This window comes from Lepus europaeus, chromosome 4 (genome assembly GCF_033115175.1).
Source record: "Lepus europaeus isolate LE1 chromosome 4, mLepTim1.pri, whole genome shotgun sequence".
NCBI lineage: Eukaryota > Metazoa > Chordata > Mammalia > Lagomorpha > Leporidae > Lepus > Lepus europaeus.
Window position 1 is genome coordinate 150,331,994 of NC_084830.1, and position 22,326 is coordinate 150,354,319.

At 41.8% G+C, this 22,326-nt stretch overlaps 1 protein-coding gene across 1 annotated transcript in view; it reads right to left on the bottom strand.

The window, feature by feature from the left end:
- SLC12A2 (solute carrier family 12 member 2) overlaps positions 1-22,326 on the bottom strand; it is a 97,666-nt gene that overhangs the window by 59,539 nt on the left and 15,801 nt on the right. The window contains 3 exon segments of the mRNA XM_062189231.1: positions 6,182-6,277; positions 6,402-6,477; positions 7,658-7,777. Coding sequence (XP_062045215.1) covers positions 6,182-6,277; positions 6,402-6,477; positions 7,658-7,777 — 292 coding nt within the window.

The following is a 22,326-nucleotide window of genomic DNA, read 5'->3' on the forward strand; positions in this document are numbered from 1 at the left end:
ACCTCTGGCACTGGAATCCCATATGGGCATCAGTTCAAGTCCCGGCTTCTCCTCTTCCAATCCAGCTCTCTGCTATCGCCTGGGAAAGCAGTGGAAGATGGACCAGATGCTTGGGCCCTGCACCTGTGTGAAAGACCAGGCAGAAGCTCCTGGCTCCTGGCTTTGGATCAGCTCAGCTCCGGCCGTTGCAGCCAACTGGGAAGTGAACCAGTGGATGGAAGACCTTTCTCTCAGTAACTCTATCTCTCAAATAAATAAAACCTTAAAAACAAAACAAAACAAAAAAACTACTACTCTGAATAGCAGCTGTATTATTACTAATCAGCACAGAATAATTATTTATCTTGAAATTTTTGTTTTGTTAAACATTATACAACTTACATAATTTTTGTATGCTTCATTTTACATAAAAGAAAACCAAGGGTTAACTACCTTGAACAAGGCAAGTACAGAATTGCATACTTTATTATAAACTCTGGTCTCCAACTTGTCACAGTGCTTATGCAGTATAACGTGCATGACAAAACTTTAAAGTCAGTCTTTGCTACCACTGAAAATGCTGAAGAACATAAATTCAGATTTATGTTCAATTAAAACGCACCAACTGAAAACAATTTAGTGACCTCCTTTCAAAAAAAATTTATTGCTCAAGTAAACAAAAATTCTCACTATTCAGAGTAATAGAGAATGAAAAATGAGTTCCATGTGAGAACCACTAAACAATGACACTACTATATTGGATCCCATTATTATGTCTTGATTTAGGGACATATGCCCTGTACTTCTTACCAGATCCCAAATCAATAACCAAAACCCTGACTAGTTTAACCAGGAGCCTATGATTATAATCTTGCTATCATCATAAAATAAATCTCCATAGATTTCAAGGAACTAACATGAGATGGTGAGTATTACTGATTAACTAGTACATTAGACATGGAACGATCCCTAAATATTGGTCAATTGTAGAACCAGCTTTTAAATAACTCATTGGCTAAAGAACAAATAAATTATAAAGGAAATGAGACATGGAACTGACAGCAAAAATATAACATCAAATTAATATAAGCCAAAAGCAGGAATTATATCAAAATTTATAGTTTTAAATGACAATTTAAAAGAAATGAGATCAATGATCCAAGTTTCTACAATAATAAATAGTAAATAAAATCTAAAGCAGCAAAAATAGAAGCCCTGAGACAATTGTTAATAAAACTAATAGATTGAACTAGACTAATCAAGAAAAAGAACAAAGCAAACTAATTCAATCAGGGATGAAAGCAGGGATGCATCACTACCAACCCTACCAAAAGGCAATATACTAAATAACTGTACTGCAGTCATTTTTTAACTTACATAAAACTGAGAAATTCCTCGAAAAACAAACGTGGCAGAAGTATGACTAGTTACTGAAGAAATTAAATTTGTAATACCTCCTCCCACCCCAAACACCAAGAGGGACTGTAAAGATGAACCTAAGACTGAAAGCAAAGACTGACAGCATTCATAGCAGAAAAGGAACTTTCAACCAATATTCCTTATGGTGACAGACTCAACAGAAGATAGTCATGCCAAATTCAGCAGAGAGGAAAATATCATTCACCAGGAAGATTTACCCCACAAATGTTACAGTTTTCAAGTCAAAAAACATGTAATTTGTGATAACAGAAAGAGCAAGAAAAACCATTTAATTCAAAGGGTATAAAACAAACTGACAAAACTCAACATCCATCCATGGTAAATATTTTCAGCAACTTTAGTACAACTTCCCAATATGATAAATGACATCTCTGAAACCTTACAGTTGACACTGATACACTCAATTTGTTTCCTCTAAGATGGGGATCAAGGCAAGGATATTTGCTCCCCTCACTTCCGGTCACCATTGTTCTGTAGGTCTCTGCTACTTCAAGAGGCAAGAAAAATAAGGAAAAAGTCCTGGAGACTTGAAATAAAAAGTAAACACTATTTCTATTGACACGTTACAAGATTATTTCTGTTTAGTAAAGTCACAGAATACAACTTCAAATAACAGAAGTCTATTTTATTTCCACATGTGAAGATCCTGCAAAAACGCTCAGCGGGCCCAGTGCCCTGGTGCAGCAGGTTAAGCCACTGCTTACAATGCTGGCATCCCACATGGGTACCGACTGGAGATCTGGTTGTTCCATTTGGATCCTACTCCCTGTTTTAATGTGCCTGGGAAAGCAGCAGAAGATGGCCTAAGTCCCTGGGCCCCTGCACCGAGATGGAAGATCTGGAAGAAGCTCCCAGATTTGGCCTGGCCCAGCCCTGGCTGGTGGGGCCATTTGGGGAATGAACCCTCAGCCTGCAGCCCTGTAACTGCCTTTCAAATGAACTCTGACAATGCAGTAAGGACCCATTAAGCATCCATAGGAATGGCTACAACATGTAACAGACGACAAACTTTGCCAAGAGTGTGGAAAATCCAGAGTCACATGTATGTTGCTGAAGGGAATACAAAATAGTACAGCCACTCTGGAAATCCATTTGGCAATTTAACTACCAAAAACAAACAAACAAACAAAACAACCAAAAAAACCCAAAAAGCTATGTATGTGAGAGGCAGAGACACAGAGCTCTTATCAGCTGGTCCATTCCCCAGAGGCCCACAGTGCGACACTGCTTCCCAGGATATCCAAGGGGGCAATCCAACCCAGGCACTTTGATGTGAAACATGGGCAACTTAACTACTACGCTAAATGCCTGCTCCAACAACTATCATTTAAAAAACCATATCCTCATCAAAATGAAATAGCAAAAAATATTCATGTAAGTTAGACTTCAAGATAATATGAAATGAATTTTAGCTCTTCAATTCATCACCTTACTATTTTTAACAATCAATGGTAATATGGTTTTAACAATACAGAAAGCACTTTCTGGTTAAAATCTGTAGCAAATATCAGTTTTTCTCCACTTCCAATGTTTTGGCTTTACCTTCATACAAAAATGAGGAGGTCTTCAGTTATTTCAGAGATTAGGGGAAAAAAAAAAAAAACAGATGAATTCTACTTACAGATTCACTAGCAAAATCTGCAAATAATACAATTTCTAAAGAAAGGTACACAAGCCTCATTCTTGCTCTCATTATCCACAGAAATGCTAAGTGTGACTAACAACAAACAAGGTAACATTTGTCAAAACCATGGTATCTGGGCAGGCATTTTTTCTAGTAGCTTAGACACTCACATCCCGTGTCGGAGTGCCAGGTCAGAGGCCCAACTCTGCTCGTTTCTAGGATCCTGCAAACATAGTCCCTGGGAGGTGGCAAGGATGGCTCAAGTAACTGGGTTCCTGCCACCTGTGTAGGATACCTGTACTGAGTCTTGGTTCCTGGCTTTGGTCCCACTCCCAGCTATTGCAGGCATCTGGGGAATAAACCAGTACATGAGTGGGTGGATGAATGAAGCAATGAATGAATGAATGAATGAATATTTTAACAGCAACAAAATAAACTTGGTATCACCCTTAGCAATTACATCACAAAAACAGTAGCTACTATGACTACCTGAATGTGAACTGCACCTATCTTATTGTCACTGCTACAAACCCAGTGTGTCACTACAACTTTTCTAGGTTAATATGTTTACCTCTGAAACATACTATTAACACCAATATTAAAATCAGTAACACTGGGGCTGTTGTGGCGTAGCACCTAAAGCCACTGCCTGAGATACTGGCATCCCATATGGGAACCAGTTCATATCCAGGTTGCTCCACCTCCAATCCAGCTCCCTGCTAGGTAAGTCACTGATAATGGTCCAAGTGTTCAGGATCCTGCCACCCAAATGAGAGACCTGGAAGCTCCTGGATCCTAACTCTGGCCTGCCCAGTGCTGGCCATTGCAGCCATCTGGGGAGTGAACCAGAAACAAATTTCCTTTTATCAATCTGTGGGTTATCCTGAATTCAGAAAAGAACATTGTGTTCAGGAAATCTGGTCTGAGAATGAAGTCATCACCTCTACTAATCAATTTTCACAGTAAAATGGTTTCCCGGTGTTCTTCAAAGGTGACGCTTTTTGTGATGCTTCACTGTGAACTTAGGGATTTTATCAGGTATCATGTTTCCATCTAAATCAGTTGTCATAATCAGTGCAATTTGAATCATCCAAACTTTGACCAGCATGTTTCTCGAAGCTGGCTCCTGGGTTCTTTTTACATGAAACTAGTAAACTTTATGAACTTATTTTCGCTCATTTCCTGCCCAGATCTGGCTCCAATCATTTCTCCCAGGTTCCCTGCTTGTTGCTACTGGGATGATCCCTCATCACAGGTCACGGTAACAGAGCTAAGAAATGCATCCTTTCACGGTACATGTACGACTCTACATAGGCAGGACTTTCAGTTTAGAACACTAAATACCGGATACAGTTTTAGACCTGTGTCTACTTTCTCCCCTGTGGACAATATCAGGTTTTCATGAATGAAAATAAATCTTGCTGGGGTCTATGAGTCAATTACTGGCGACACAGAAAAGGTTTATATGCCCTGAAAGCAATCTCCAGGAAACACTGCACATGATGAAGTTTATGTACAGTCTGTAAAACTGGTTAGGTATACAAAGTCACAAACAAGTGAAAAGTGAAGGCCCTGTACGCAAACTTCTGCAGTATGCCACCACTTCTTTAATGACTTTCTCTTTGGTCTTGTATAAATTATTTCAGCATTTACTTTCCCATTTGCACAAACACCTCATGATAACAGAAATCCAACACGTATGATCCAGTGCATTTTTCCCCCTCTAGGTTCTTCCTTTGAGAACTAGCATTTTGATGGAAGTCCAGCAAAACTGCTATACACGCTAATTTGTTAAGACACAGCTTAGCTGTAAGCACGGTAGTTTAAGCCTCTGCCTGTGCCGCTGGCATCCCATACGGGCACTGGATGGAGCCTGACTGCTCCATTTCTGATCCAGCTCCCTGCTAATGGCCTGGGAAAGCAGTGGAAGATGGGCCCCTGCGCCTACATGAGAAACCAGGAAGGAGCTATTGGCTCCTGGCTTCAGATCAGCCTAGTTCTGGCCATTGTGGCCATTTGGAAAGTGAACCAGAGGACAGAAGACCTCTTTCTTTTTCTCTCTCTCCCTGTCTATAACTCTGCCTCTCAAATAAAAATAAATCTTGGGGGGGAAAAAAAAAAAAAAGACGTAGCTTTTCAGTTCCATGTTATACTTTCCCTGCTATCCAAGATATAAGACTAGACACAATCTGAAGTAGATGTATTTGTGGCTATATTTTTGTAATCTCTCAATCTCAATACACAGGAAAATTAAGTGTTGCTTTGGCCACATTTCAGGTAAATCTCCTATTTTCTGAAATTTTGATTCAAATGGAGAACAACTCAAGAGTTCATGCTACCAAAGGCTTGTGCCCCATCCCCCTTGACATTCACTACCGAGATTCCACACTTTCGAGATAAACAAAAATTCTTTATGACTTACTGATCCTCTGCAAATATGTGCTACCCAAGCCATTTCTCCTGCAACTTCCATTCCTCAGTAGTGGGAGACAAGAAGCCACACATAATTTCTCAGCGATATCTGGCTAACTCTGTTGGATAGATCTACATCTTAGACCCCAATATAGCTCAAGCCAGACTAACATACATGTAACATATCAGAAGACAGCAACACGTGCTCAGTATAGTCCTCATCCACTCAAGCCGCCAGGTTCCAAGGCTAGCATCTCAGGTATCTCAGAAATACAAAGACTGAAGTGATAAGCAAAAAGCACAATCCATATTCCTGCTGCTGATGAAACAGAAAAGTGAACAAGCTCTTCAAGTGAGGATGCTCAAAGACGAAGCGGGGAACGAGGTTGGTTAGACCTGTAAACTATGCTGACCAAATCTCAGGCCATGTTTGTGACTCACTGGAAACACAGCTGCCCAGAGGACAACAGCCCAGCTAGAAGCTTCATTCTTGCTTCCAGACACACTGAACCCACCTAAATATTTTAAAGCATATGGGAATGTATATGGGAATGTATAGGAGTCAACATAAACTTTTACATTCAAATGTAACAGAAAATATTAAGTAGGAACCCTCTTCACTATACGAACCTGACAGGTTGCTTTTATTAATATAAAAAAATTAAAAGATTTAATTTTCTATTTAGTGACAGTAATCTGATGATGATATGAAAAGACTGAATTTACCTCCTCTTACAAATCCATTAGTAGCTATTGCTGAAGTAGACAATCCCGTGATAGTTGTCACAACAGTGGCCATAATTATTACAACAACTGACAGACCTTTGGGGAAAAGAAAACAGAGATAATGCTTCACTTTTATCAGCTTTATGAGGTTGGGCACTCACACATGCACACAATTATTCTGCTCAGTCACTATTCTGATATCAAGCAGCATGTAACTTACCTATTCCTGCTTGACCCACGATCCATGACAATCTAATGAAGAGCATAACACCCCAAATGTTTAACATACAACGTACCTAGGAGAGAACAGGCCAAGTGACAGATGAGGAAAATGAACAAAACAAAGTAACAGTAGTTAACACTGCACCAGCTAGAAGCTTACATGCACTCTGAACTACAGAAGATGCAGTCTTCAAATCTAACTCTTCCTCCCACCCTCTTCCTTCTTCACAGCTTAAGAGCTTCATGAGAGCTTATACTTGACCTAATAGAAGTATGTGACATATAAAATGTGCCTGCAAATCACAGTGCTCGTCACAATTTATCAGAAGCAGAAGAAACTGAACAAGGTACAAGAAAAAAGCCTTTAGCCCTTGTACATGGAGTTCCTATTCACCTTTATTTCAACAGTTTAATTTTTCTTTTCTTTTATAACATCTTTATTTTATGATTTCTTCAGATTTAAGTATAACACAAAATGACAACTGTTCATGCATTATTTTTAAAAAATTTACATTGTGAAGCAATTTTCCCAATTTATTTTCACCTTTATTTATTATGTAAACATTGAACAACACTAAAATCTAATATGCATTACACCTGGAGTTTCTCATTCACTCTGTTGGTTAGGACAATAAAAGTGCTACTAAAATTTAGATTTTTCCCTGACTTCTCCCCTAATTTCCATTACAACCCCTATTGTGTGTTTCCAAGTCTCAACATGAAGTCAGTCTAGTCTGATCCTTCATGCCTACTGAAACAGACACACGGAAGTCAATCTGAACCTTCATCACCTAAAGCTGTCTACTGCAGTGAACACCTAGGAAGAGGATTTCTCCTCTATTCTGTTGCCTATTAACTCTCTTTTCAAAAGACGATGTGGCTGGCCAGAAAGCAGCAGCCTCATTTCAGCTCTACTCCTCGGTTCAGGACTCTTGCTTCTGATGCTCCGATCAGTTTGAAAGCTTCACAGTGAGTTTCTGCCAAGTGCCAATGTGAGATTTACCAGCGATAACACAATTTACAGATAATCAAAGATAAGTGGGTTTAAGTCTTAACTATATCTCTGATACTGAATGTAGTATCTGAAAAGATTAGAGATGCTAAGTGTTTGATTTGGTCTCCCAAAGTACTCAGTTAAGACAGTTAAAATAGAGAAAAAACACAACACTCGTCCTTGGAGCTCATGAGAGCAGTAGGAATATTTTATGTCAACAGAAATACTATAGCTCTAAAAGTCAATCTATCTATTCATACCAATACACCCTTGATCCAGCCAAACTTCACAACTCCTTTACTTTCTGCAGCATATGTGACCACAGCATCCCTGGTGGGAGTACTTTCTTCCCCATTTGCAAAGCCATCTTCAAAAGGTTCCTGGTTAAAAAAAGAAATGTGAGTTATGCTTCAGAATTCTTTAAGATGTGAAATTACTGATTGAAAACACACTAACCGAATGCACTTAATCATACTTAAGGAAACACAGCAGCAGGCAACTTGCTGCAAGAGCTCAGGCTGCTGCTTGAGACACACACTTTCCATACAGCAGTTCTTCATTTCCATCTCAGCTACTCCATACTTCTGATCCAGCTTCCTTCCAACGCACCTGGGAGACCATGGGTGATGGCCCCAGGGCTTGGGTGCCTGACACACACGGCAGACCAAGCTGGAGATCCTGGCTCTTGGTTTTGGCTTGGTCCATCCCCAAGTGTTGCAGGCATTTGGGGAGTGAATCAGCAGACACTAGACCTCGAAATTGCTCTCCCTCCCTCTTTAACTTTGCCTTTTAAATAAAATCAAACTTTAGAGGATAAACAAGGATGACATATTACAGATTTACAAGAATCAACAGTTTACAAAGCAATCATCTGGAAGGAAACCTTAATTATCGGCAGGTCTTTAAATTTAAATCTTACTGTAAAAATAAACCTATTTTAAAAGCTTCCAGTTTTACTTAGACTTTAGTGGGGTCTAGAGAACAGTGAACACTGTTTGCTAACTATGCATGTTCATGAGGGCCATTTCCTCAACCTGTCTCTCCAAGTAGTTACATCGCTCATCACCAGTGCAGTTTCCCTTTGGAGTCCAGAGAGCACGGTTCCCACAGGTCTTAAGATTCCTTCAATCACTCGCTATGCTTTCTGCTTGTTTCTCAATTTTTATCAGATTCAGACATGAACCTGGATGACAACACATTTACTTGTTTCAGGTCTGATTCTTTTTTTTTTTTTTTTTTTTTTTGGACAGGCAGAGTTAGACAGTGAGAGAGAGAGAGAGAAAGGTCTTCCTTCCATTGGTTCACCTCGCAAAAGGCTGCTACGGCCAGCGCGCTGCGCCGATCCGAAGCCAGGAGCCAGGTGCTTCCTCCTGGTCTCCCAAGCGGGTGCAGGGCCCAAGCACTTGGGCCATCCTCCACTGCCTTCCCGGGCCACAGCAGAGAGCTGGACTGGAAGAGGAGCAACCGGGACTAGAACCCGGGGTACCAGCGCCGCAGACGGAGGATTAGCCTAGTGAGCCACAGCACCGGCCAATTCTACCATTCTTAATTTTTTGTTCTCTATGCTCTCCCTTTCTTTCTCACTGGTTCTCAATTTTTGGTCTGTCTCAACATGAACCCAAAATATATGACACTTTTCCAAGCCAGAAACAGGTCATGAAGGGAACAAGTACATGGCTCAGGAGACAGCAGATGCCCCTGATCCACAGTTCCACCTCTAACACTGTCCCCACTGTTATTCCTCTGTCTGTAATCAACAGCAGCAAACAGGTGCACTTCAAATATTCTTGCATTAAATGCAGAAAAGCCAACAATTTTTAAAACTGTTTTTAGTGTTTTATACCCTCCAGTGAAACAAGCTGTAGCAACTTCCATATTACTACACAGAAAAACAAGTAATAATTCAAATTTCTCTTTTTTCTCTTTGATCAACATCATGTTAGCCAAGTACACGTATTCAATTCCATTTAAATCAACACTACTACACTTTAGGAAACTGCTATCAGACTAAATCAGTTCTTAATGAGTCCATATTTTTAAAAATTATTTATTTATTTAAAAGGCAGAGTAAAAGAGAGAAGAACAGACAGACTGTCCATCCACTGGTTCACTCCCTCAATGGCCTGGGCTGAGCCAGGACAAAGCCAGGAACTTCATCCTGCTCTCCCATGTGGGTGGGCAGGGGCCCAAGTATTTGGCCCATTTTCTGCTGCTTTCCCAGATGAATTAGCAGGCAGCTGCATGGGAAGTGGAGCAGCTGGCACTCAAAGCAGTGCCCATACTGGATGCGGAGGTCAAAGGCGGCACCGTAACCCAATGTGCCACAGCGCCGGATCGGAATCCATATTCAGCTTAAATACTGCTAATTCTTTGACTTTTCAAACAACAGAAGAACCAAGAGAATAACCATGCAATTTTAAACTAATCCTTAGTTTTCATTAATAGATATAGCTATAACCTCAACTAAACGAAACAAACAGAAAACCTATATCACTCTAGGTTACTAAAAAACTGAATATGAACTTTACGGGTAGTGGCTTGGTATAGCAGTTAAGCCACTACTCAAGATACTTGCATGCCTTGTGAGAGCGCTTGTGGTCGAGCCCTGGCTCTGCTCCGCATTTCTGCTTCCTGGTGAAGTGCACCCTGGGAGACAAGAGGAGATGCCTGGAGTAGTTGGCTCCCCACACTTAGGTTGGGAGACCCAGACTGAGTTCCTAGCTTCCCGCTGGCCCAGCCATGGATGCTGTGGGCTTTCAGAAAGGGAGCTAGCAGATGAGATCAATCTACTGAATAAATAAATAAATAAATTTTAAAAAGAAAAAAAAAAAAACAAAAACCCAACTCCACCAATCCTCATGATAAGTTAACACTTCTGACAGTGGTCAACAAGTTTTTAAAAAACTTGTTTAAAACTGGGGCCGGCACTGTGGTGCAGCATGTTAATCGTCCACCTGCGGCGCCAGTCCCGGCTGCTCCTCTTCCCATTGAGCTCTCTGCTGTGGCCTGGGAAAGCAGAAGATGGCCCAAGTCCTTGGGCCCCTGCACCCACGTGGGAGACCAGAAGAAGCACCTGGCTCCTGGCTTCAGACTGGCACAGCTCCAGCCGTTGTGGCCATTTTGGGGGTGAACCAATGGACAGAATACCTTTCTGTCTCTCCCTCTCACTGTCTGTAACTCTCTCAAATAAGTAAATAGAAATCTTTAAAAAAAAAAAAAAACAGACTCTAAGATAAATTATACTAATTTCCTTGAAACACAAAGTATCATTAACTATTACCTACCAAAGATTACTGTACTATAAGAGAGAGACACTGAGGTTTATGGTATACAGAAACATCCCCCATAAAAACTTTAAGTATTCTAATCAGCTGACCTTCTTTTAAAAAAAATTTACTTTATCTGAAAGGCAGAGTTACAGAGACATAGGCAGATAGAGAAAGAGGTCTCTGATCTACTGGTTCACTCCCCAGATGGCCGCAAGGGCTAGAGCAGAGCACATCTGAAACCAGAAGCCAGGAGCTTCTTCCAAGTCTCCCACAGGGGTGCAGGGGTTCAAGGACTTGAGACATCTTCCATTGCTTTCCCAGGTACATTAGCAAGGAGCTGGATGGGAAAAAGAGTAGCTGGGACTTGAACCAGTACCCATATGGGATGCCATCACTGCAGGCAACGGGTTTACGCCTCCACACCACAGCGCCCACCCTTCTGCTAACCTTTTTCAAACATCTTTGGTATATAATATAATACCACACAACTTGCTCATTTAAAGAGAACAAAAGAATTCCATCCAGGTCTCTCACCTGGGTGACAGGGCCCCAAATACTAGGGTAATGACCTGTTGCCTCCCAGGATGCATTAGCAAGAAGCTGGACTTGAAGTGGAGTGAGGAGTTGAACCAGCACTCTGATATGGGATGGGGCAGTTCCAAGGGGTGGCTTAACCCACCGTGTCACACGCCCACCAACCCTCATCTCTGTTTTGTATGAGACTGAGACTCCATGCATGCATATGCTTGCCTATCATTATCCTTCTCCTTCCTTTAACAAGGAAATCATTGGCCATTTAACTTGTTAAGTCTAAAACAAAACAAAGACAAATGGCTAGGGGCCTGGGTAGCTCAATCACAAAAGCGCCTGCTGGGCTGCCATTCCACTGCCCAGGGTATGTCAGCCAGTGGAAAGTCAATGACAGTGCAAACTAAGGAGAAATCAGTCCTCCCAGGGACTGACAACCAACTGTTCCATTAGCCAATTAAAACCAGAACAGAAAAGGCTATCTCGTAATTCAGCTGACTTTACTGTTTCTCAATTTTTCACTCAAGGATACATAGTTATGTTATAAAATAAGGCTTTAAAATACTATATAAACTTAAAGTATTACTTGAAAATACAACGTCTGTAACATATTCAAAGGCATCTCTATTTCGAACTCTATTAAAAGAAAACTAAAGATGGCATACTTAATAATCTATTTTTTTACAAGGCTAAATATCACTGTGGGTGTCTTGTTAGCCACACAAATGTATGCAGGCATCCTAAATTTTTGCCTGGTGGGTGTTTATCCAAATTCCACCTCAAGGCTGAAGATTAAGCCATCTATGATGCCAATTTCCACTACATCATGAACAACGTTCAAAAAATAAAGTTCAGATTGTCCAGTGTACGTGCAGTAGCATTTTAAAATAAAGATGAATCCAAACACAACGAAGTATTTATCTTCCCGTCATCTGGAAGCTCCCAAAAAAAACATTTTAACTCCTAAAAAGCATTTTAGTTACAAATCTCTAAAACACAAAAGTCAAAATCAAGTGTGTGTTACTCATACTTCAATTAACAGACTTAAGTATAATGAAATTGGGTTCATACCTGTATTAATTTCCTCAAGTATCAGAAACCCACAGCAGAACACACACATTTTTTTTTTCTTTAAAGGCACTGCCTTCCAAGAAATGAGGAAATGGTCAGGTGTAGTCAATCCACAGAAAATGATAGGAAAACCTTATAATCAAGGAAAACTTCAAGTATGCAATTAGGAACTACAAATTATGTGGACATAAGGCAAGCAAACAAAAATCTTCACTCTACCTTCCAGATTCAAGGAAAGGAGGGGTTTGTGGTTTCATTTATGGTATTTTTCACAATAATGGGTTGTAAAACACAAAAACTAACAAATGACTTTACAAATAATGACATTCAATGAGGTAGATCATGTTAATTTAGTATTATTTGGGGAAATAATTTTTCAAAAACTAGCATGGAGATTGTGAGTCTCCCAAGCAGGAACTGAGAATGAGAAGTGGAATAAAGAGAGAGAGGACAGAAGTCAGCGAGACCAAAAGTGACTGGAGAATTTGTTATAGCTGGCACTGTGGCACAGCAGGCTAAGCTGCTGACTGGAATACCAGCATCCCACACAGGAGCACCGGTTCAATACCAGCCTCTCTGCTTCCAATCCAGCTCCCTGATAATGTGCCCAAGAAGGCAGCAGTTAATGGTCCAAATGCTTGGGTCCCTCTCACCAATGTGACAGGGAGGATGGGGTTCCAAGCTCCTGGCGTTAGCCTGGACCAGCCCCCTGGCTGTGTGGTCATTTGAAGAGTGAACCAGCAGAACAAAGATTTCCTTTTCTCTGTGTCATTCTGCCTTTCAGATAAGTAAATAAATAAAACGAAAGAAAGAGGGAGGGAGGGAGGGAGGGAGGGAGGAAAGAAATACTAGTAGTTTAAGTCAGCCTGAAAGGGAAATGATTAGTCCAATTGAAGGGTTCAATCAGGCTCATGACTGGAACGTAGGAGAAGGGCCAGGGGTAAAGAGTCAGTGGACAAAGCTATGCAAAGAGAAAGGTGCATGGAGAAAACAACAGTCTCCCTGCCTGCTGTCACAGAAAATAGCAGACTGGAAGGGAACTGCGGCCTGGCTGGTCATTATTTCTCCACCAGCAGTAAAGAATGTGCCCTCTGTGTGTGACTCTTTCCCCTTTAACCACAGTCAACTTTCTACTGGGCCTTGCCCCCAGCCAAAGCTACTGAGAGCACAGTGTAGCACCTTCTTAAATGCCAGCCACCCTGACTGCCCCCACCGACACCAAAACAGTTTTGAGACAATCCATGACTTCTGAGTTGACAAATGTTAAGGGACCTGTTTCAGAACCCAGCAAGGTACTGCTGACCCCACTCTCTCAGCCTCTTCTCCCTCCCCTTCAATGGGGCTAAGGATCCCTCCGAAGTCTAGTCCTGCACCCAGCTCTTCGGCAGCTGCTATTTTTTTGTCCTGTGGTTAACTCATGAGCCCTATGCCTTTAAACACCACCTGTATGTGGCAAGTCATGACTGATGGCTCAGGTTCACTTTCAGATGACACTGCCCCCTAGTCTCAGCCTGGTATGTAAATACTGATGTCACCATGGGATGTTTCAGTATGTTTATTATTGTAGTCCTCACCAAAAGAGAAAAAGGGAGTAGTCAGTGTGCTATAAACAGTGACTTCTCTCAATGAAAAGGAGAATGAAATAGTGTTTTTGTTTTTGTAGTTTTCAATGCCTGAAGGTTTCAGTGAAAAAAAATTTTTTTTGATACTGAAAAAGAAGTATATTTAACCAGAAAGGTGAGAATTTTTTAATGCTTTGGAATGTAAATATATTAGATTTATTCCTTGATGAACATCTTAGAAACTCAGAAAATATCTGTCAGTTTCCAATAATCAAAAATCAACTTCTTTGATTCAATTAATCTTATATCTAAGAGAAAGCATTACAAACAACATACTGACTTGGTTTAATGATGACAATTCCAATTTAAAAAAAAAATTCTTATAATATGAAGCAATTGTTTCTATCTGAATACCACAACTTCCTTCAATATTTTAAGAGAATGTATGATGAAACTAGTTTTATAATATAATGGACAAAAGTCACACTTTAAAAAAAAACACCCACATTTTTAAAACATTCTAGGGGCCAGCGCTGTGGCACAGCAGGTTAGGTCCCTGGCCTGAAGCGCCGGTTCTAGTCCAGCTGCTCCTCTTCCAATCCAGCTCTCTGCTGTGGCCTGGGAAAGCAGTAGAAGATGGCCCAAGTCCTTGGGCCCCTGCACCCACGTGGGAGACCTGGAAGAAGCTCTTGGCTCCTGATCAGCACAGCTCCAGCTGTTGCAGCCATCTCAGGAGTGAACCAGCAGTTGCAAGACCTCTCTGTCTCTACCTCTTTCTGTAACTCTTTCAAATAAAAGAAAAAAAAAAAAACCCCATTCTAATTAAAAACCTTAATGCTGCTTTTGAACTGGTTCTGAGACTACAGCACTGTCTTCTGTTTGTATCCTTATCAATGCCCACTCATACCAATGCGTTTGTTTCTGAATACTTTACCTATTTACTACATTAAAATGTCATCACTAGTTCTCTTTAACAGCCCAGGCCCTAAGTCCACAAAATCTGCAATGATGTAATACCTAGGAAAGATGATGGTACAGCCATCAGAATGATTTATGGTCACAATTTTTATCTGGGTAAGCTGACAAAGGGGTTTATCACTGTGTAAAGAAAAACTGTAACTTCTTTTTTTTTTTTTTTTTTTTGACAGGCAGAGTGGACAGTGAGAGAGAAAGGTCTTCCTTCCATTGGTTCACCCTCCAATGCGGCACACCGTGCTGATCCGAAGCCAGGAGCCAGGTGCTTCTCCCGGTCTCCCATGGGGTGCAGGGCCCAAGGACCTGGGCCATCCTCCACTGCACTCCCGGGCCACAGCAGGGAGCTGGACTGGAAGAAGGGCAACCGGGACAGAATCCAGTGTCCCGACCGGGACTAGAACCCGATGTGCCGGCGCCGCAGGCGGAGGATTAGCCTATTGAGCCGCGGCGCCGGCTGAAAAACTGCAACTTCTAAATACAATGAAAATACTAATAAAATAGATTCTAGATATTGTTTATTGTTACACTTTATTGTTAGTGTTAAACTGGTAAAGGCTTGATCAAATTTATCTTTGCTTGGAGATTTCAGGCATAATGGGTAAAGACATCTATCTATACATGATGTATTTTGTATCTGGGCAAAGGTAAGTGGATTTTAGTGGATTTTTTAGGACTAGCCGGGACTCAAACTGCACTCCAATACGACACCATGGTGTCACAACCAGTGGCCTAACTGGCTACACCACAGTGCCAGCCCTAGGGTGCATTTTCTGATGCACAAAGTGGCCTCTATTAAAGTAAATGCTTCAGGGCTGGCACCGTGGTGTAGCAGTGCCGGCATCCCACATGGGCACCAGTTCAAGTCCTGACTGCTCCACTTCCGGTCCAGCTCTCTGCTATGCCCAGGGAAAGTAGTAGAAGATGGCCCAAGTCCTTGGGCCCCTGCACCCATGTGGGAGACCTGGAAGAGACTCCTGGCTGGCTTTGGATCGGCTCAGCTCTGGCTGTTGCAGCCAATTGGGGAGTGAACCAACAGATGGAAGACCTTTCTTTCTCTCTCTGCATCTCCTCCTCTCTGGGTAACTCTGACTTTCAAAGAAATAAAAAATAAATCTTAAAAAAAAAAAAAGTAAATGCTTCATCCAGTCCAAGAAAGGCTGCATACCTTTACAACAATGCCCTGTTTTCAAATCATAGTCCTTCTCTTTTTTTTTTCTTTTGACAGGCAGAGTGGACAGTGAGAGAGACAGAGAGAAAGGTCTTCCTTTTTCTGTTGGTTCACCCTCCAATGGCCAGCCCATAGTCCTTCTCTAAGGAGCAGTTTGCTTGTCTGTAAAATGTAGATAACCCTAATTAAAGATCAATTCATAATCAGGAAGCCAAAGAAAGCAGGTCTTGGCTATGAAGCTGATACAGCTTGATCACAACACCTAGAATTTAAGTGCCACCTCCATGCCTGAAATATGGAGAGTGACTTGCATATTTTAAAATTGGTGCAAGGCGGGTGCTATGGCGCAGGGGGTTAAAGCCCCGGCCTGATGTGCCAGCATCCCATATGGGCGCCGGTTCTAATCCCAGCTGCTCCTCTTCCGATCCAGCTCTCTGCTATGGCCTGGGAAAGCAGTGGAGGATGGCCCAAGTCCTTGGGCCCCTGCACCCACGTGGGAGATGTGGAAGAAGCTCCCGGCTCCTGGCTTCGGATCAGCTTAGCTCTGGCTGTTACAGCCATTTGGGGAGTGAACCAGCGGACAGATCTACCTTTCTCTGTAACTCTTTCAAATAAATAAAATAAATCTTTAAAAACAAAAAAACCAGTGAGCAATACTCCTATGTGGTCTGACTTTTCAATGCCCGGCCAATCTCCCACAAAAACAGGGATACACCACCAGCTGACACTATGGAAACAAGGGCACAGCTTCCTTGGACTCCAGAGGCATGCAGGGCCCAGCGGCTGCCCTGTGACAAGCTCCGGGCCTTCACAGCACAAAGGGAGCAAAGGCATTGCCTGCAGCACTCCAGGGCCCCTCCCATAGCTAAGGGATCCTCCCCTTTCCCGCCCCCACTGAGGCTTTGAAACATACATTCATCTTGATCTTTTGTGGGCTCTTTAAGAGTTGATGTTTCTATGTAGAGGTCTATTTAGAGGATGGAAATTTGCTTTGGCTATCACCCATGGAACTGAAAAATGCTTCTTAAAGCAATACGCTAATTTATAGAGCTGATATGAGGATCATTTAAGATATTTACAAAAAAAAAAGATGATCATTTACTGAAGAATAAAAGGAATCAAGTTTGGATATGAAGTGGAAGAGTTTTTCAATGAGATAATTCTATGCTGTGGCAAGCATCTACCTCCTAATTGTTTTCCTGATGTCACAAAATGAGTTGAACACTAAATCACTCACTGCCAAATGACAACTAAAAATCATACTGAAAAAGTCTTCCATCATTTGATGAAATAAAATTTTGGTCACAGAAGTAGTGCACCCTTTCTTAAGATTGATATATTTATTTAGAAGGCAGTTACACAGATAAAGGGACAGATCTTCCATCTACTGGTTCACTCCTCAAATGGCCACAATGGCTGGGGATAGAAAGCCAGGACCTTCATCTAGGTCTCCCACGTTTTTCATGATAAACCAAAATCTTACTGAACAACCTAAAATGGCAGACAAAAACCGACATCAACAGGAAATAGTGCAAAAAGGAAAAACTATCAAGTTTCTACGTATCCAACATTGGCTTATGTAGAAGACATGCACACGACAGCAGCTACGGTAGAACACATACAAACCCATCTACCACTGCTCAGGCTACCCAGAGTATAATTATTTTGGCAATCCAGATGGTCTAATGCTAAAACATTCTGGTAACTATAAGCCACCCAAGAATGCACAAGTCCAACAATATGGGAGATCACACACACAAAACCCATCCATGAGTCAAATTTTAAATTCCATCCCAAATTAACATCTGTGCTAAACAAAAGTCTAGAGGGAAAAGCCCTCTTACCAGAGTAATATGCCGACTGACTCCCCAGTTACGTGCACTTTATTTTCATCCAGTTGTGAGATTTCCCTTTATCATTTCCTGTAACTACATAAACACTTGAAAAATGTACTGGGGACAAGATTTTTTTTCACTCCTCCCATTAAGTTCTATCATTCTATATATAGACACATATAAAGCCTTAAACATCACTTACGGAAACCTTGAAACAAACATTATGTGTTTCAAATAGCCACAGAACTGAAAACTTGGGATTTAACAGTTTAAAAAGCTCAATTCTGGTTTAAGAACAGGTTTGAGGTTTGGTAATTAAGTTGCATATTTTTGCATATTTGCGGGTGGAATGGACCTTGGCACAAAATCCAACCCAATTCTTATTTATTGTAATTTACACCAGACTGTTTTGTTCAAAGTAATATTGTAGGCAAAAAGAAACAAGTCCTCAAGAAACAAGTGTCTTGTCTAACAGTTGTGCCTAACACCATCAAGAGGGAGTAACCCAGATTTCTTAGTATGTGAGACCCTCATAATCTGGCAGCTTGCTTTAACAATGGACACTTACTGAAAGCCTGCCATGGATCAAGCACACGTTTACACGCTTACATTTGTCCACAAGTCCAGTTTTCCTGACTGGCACCTCTTCAAGTGGCAGGTGTTCCTATCCCAATGAAATTAGAAAACAGCCTTTTCAGAGGTTAACTTGTCCCAAACCATGATGCTACTCAATTGGTAGATTACACAATCTTCTAATTGAAAGAATTCTATGGAGAGTCAAGGTGAACTACATGTTAGGTACCTACTTTGGGCAAGGGGACAAAGCTAACAGTATTATCTCTGGATCCTGTCTTGCTTAAACCAGCTCTTTCTGCTCTTCACTGTGCTTCATCTTTCTCTCATTGCTTTATTTCCAAACCTGCAGACACCAAAGCTTGCTGGCATGGTCTTCCAAGAAAGGACAGCAGTTCTGGATGGCACCGGGACACTGATTTTCTGTCTTATTTTCTTCCTTCCTTCCTTCCTCTTCTTGTTCTTCTTCCCTCCCTGCCTCTGTTATTTTTCTTTATCTCTTGGTACAGTGTCCATGAAACCCTCTGTTAAAGACACCCACACAGTACCATCCACTGGGAGAAAAGCTGCCATGGTGTCCAGACACAATCCATCTGGGAAGGCAGGTCAAATGCTTTAGAATGAAATTGTGTACTAGATTTAACAGTGGAAGCTTATTTGGAGATCTTTATGGTGGAGAGGGTAGCTAAACTAGGCCAATCAGTTTGTCATCTATGATTTTCTTTTTCTGATTAAAAATACCCACTGGCTGCTCAAGCCACTATCTCTTTTTCATCAATGTTCTAGGTCACACTAGGGTCTTTCTTCCCTCACACACTTGCCCACTGCAACTTGTGGACACCCAGGGGCACCCGTTCTACCCTCACACCTTTTCAGGGAGGCTTGAAAGCAAAATTATCCACATAGAATTCTTTTGATTTGTCATTGGTGTTGTGTTATCAAACACAGTAAAATGTGACATGATTAAAGGAAAGCTTAGGGGCCAGCGCTGTGACGTAGCAGGTAAAGCCGTCGCCTGCAGTGCCAACATCCCATATGAGTTTCCGTTTGAGTCTCCACTGCTCCACTGTCAATCCAGTTCTCTGCTATGGCCTGGGAAAACAGCTAAAGATGGCCCAAGTGCTTGGGTGCTTGCACCCATGTGGGAGATCTGGAAGAAGCTTCAGGCTCCTGGCTTCAGACTGCCAAGCCCTGACTATTTGGGGAGTAAACCAGCAGATGGAAAACTTCTCTCTTTCGCTGCCTCTGCCTTTCAAATAAATAAATATATTATTAAAAAAAAAAAAAAGAACAAAAAAGGTAAACATTTTTCTGATTCTTCCAACCACAGATTTCTTTCCAATTCTGATTAATTTTCCTGAGCATTTTTGATACCCCCAAACTCTTAACCTTTTTAAGTTAAAAAAAAAAAAATCACTGAGCGTTCTAAAATATTTAACTGGTTTTACTATTGTTTGTTTAGAACACTTTAAAGATTCTCTCCTGAGGGGCTTCTGGCTGGCTTTTCTGTCTGTAGCACACTCCTTCTCATCCTTTAATTTTTTTTTTTGACAGGCAGAGTGGATAGTGAGAGAGACAGAGAGAAAGGTCTTCCTTTTTGCCGTTGGTTCACCCTCCTGTGGCCGCTGCGGCCAGCTCATCGCACTGATCCGAAGGCAGGAGCCAGGTGCTTCTCCTGGTCTCCCACGCGGGTGCAGGGCCCAAGGACTTGGGCCATCCTCCACTGCCTTCCCGGGCCATAGCAGAGAGCTGGCCTGGGAAGAGGGGCAACCGGGATAGAGTCCGGCACCCTGACCGGGACTAGAACCCGGTGTGCCGGCATCGCAAGGCAGAGGATTAGCCTGTTAAGCCACGGCGCTGGCCATCCTTTAAGTCTTAAATGTGGGCTCCAACTTCCCATCCCAAGTCCACTCAACCAAGCTGTTTAGCAGGATCCCTTTGGTTTCCTTTATAGCATAAATCACACTCTATCTGCTTTTATGCACAATACTTGGTTTTTCATAATCTATGCACTCACTTTTGTGTCTTCAATCTGCATGAAAATGGGACACTTAAAACAGTGGAGACTTGTCATTTTTATTAGAGATATAGTAATATATAGCACATAAACTCTGAGCTGTCATGGGCAGTCTGTTTTCCAAATAATGCCCTCAAAACACTTGGTGCCTGGCATTAACAGCGTAAATGTTCAATAAATTTTAACCCCCTATGCACTGTGGCATAGGGGGTAAAGCCATCATGTGCAAGACGCTGTTTCAAGTTCAGATTGCTCCACTTTTCATCCAGCTCCCTGCTCATGCTCCTGGGAAGGCAGCAGAAGACGGCCGACGGCCCAGGGCCCAGGGCCCAGGGCCCAGGGCCCATCACCCATGTGGGAGACCTGGGAAGAAGCTCCAGGCTCCTGCCCCAACCTTGGCTGTTGAGGCCATTTGGAGAGTGACCCAGTGGATAGAAAATCTCTTTCTCTCTCAGCTTCTGCCTCTCCTTCTCTGTAACTCAGATTTTCAAATAAATAAACCTTTTAACAAATTTTGCTATTATTATAAACAAGTAAGCAATTACCCCAACTATTCATGAGTTTAAAAATGGATTCTGAATACTTAAAAACTGAGAAATGGCTGCTGCCGTGGCTCACTTGCCTAATCCTCTGCCTGCAGCACTGGCACCTCGGGTTCTAGTCCCAGTTGGGGTGCCAGCTACTAGTCCTGGTTGCTCTTCTTCCAGGCCAGCTCTCTGCTGTGGCCAGGGAGGGCAGCGGAGGATGGCCCAAGTGCTTGGGTCCCTGCACTCGCATTGGAGACCAGGAGGAAGCACCAGCCACAGCGGCCATTTGGGGGGTGAACCAATGGAAGGAAGACCTTTCTCTCTCTCTCTCACTGTCTAACTCTGCCTGGCAAAAAAAAAAAAAAAGACTGAGAAATGGCATTAACTGCGACTCCACCACTTAATGTCCTGTAATTCAGCATTAGCAGAGTTTAAAATTACCTCTGGAAAACAATAAAAAAGCACTGACCTTACATACACATGTATGACGTCACCACTCTGCAGGACAGTGAGGATTTACCTCCCACAACAGCAGCAGACCCACAGGGACAAGTGCAAACAACCTGGCTTCAAAGACTAACGATCAAACTACTAGAAATATTTTTCAACTTATATAGCACTAAAATTTTACTTAACAAGTATTAAATTCCTTCCTTCCTCATGGACCACCTCAGTCTATTAGGTTGCACGCTTCGAGAAGAACAGCAGAACTTCTGGTCTAGCAGTATTTAAGCAAATTAAGTCACAGTTAAAGATCTTGAGGGCAGAGCTTCATTCTGAGGCACTGTCAATATACATAAACTTTTTACTCGACTTACAACCACCTTACAGTTGACTTAAATCCAATGACTACATTAAAAATGTTGAAGTTCACCAGCAAATGCTGTTCATATCCTAAAAAAACTTAAACTTGTAATACAAAGATCAAAATTTCTCAGTTTAACCACATCTGCTTAATACTAAAATAAGCCAAAGGATTAAGATATCATGAAACAAAGCTGATTTAATAACTAAAAACACGTGCACGCATAGGCAAATTCAGAAGGGAAATTTGCCGAGTTTACTCTAACGATTTTTTTTATCAAGTACTAGCCAATGATATCATCCCCAAGCTACCAGCATTTCCTATCCGTGCTGTCGGTGATTGGTGTGTTCAGTGTAATGCTCCCCATACAGACTGCTCTTTCAAAACAATGTATTGTTTTACAGGAATCCAATCTGCTCCGGTCAACAATGCTCTATTAATATCCAGTAGCATTAATGCAAAGCTCAAAACTCAAGTACCACAGATAAAAGTGGACGGTGTGACCATGTGACTTTACAATGAACCAAGTCAGAAATGCTGATGGCAGCTGAAGAATTCAGTCTCCACCTAGCGCATCGTGTTCTTTACTAACCAAGACT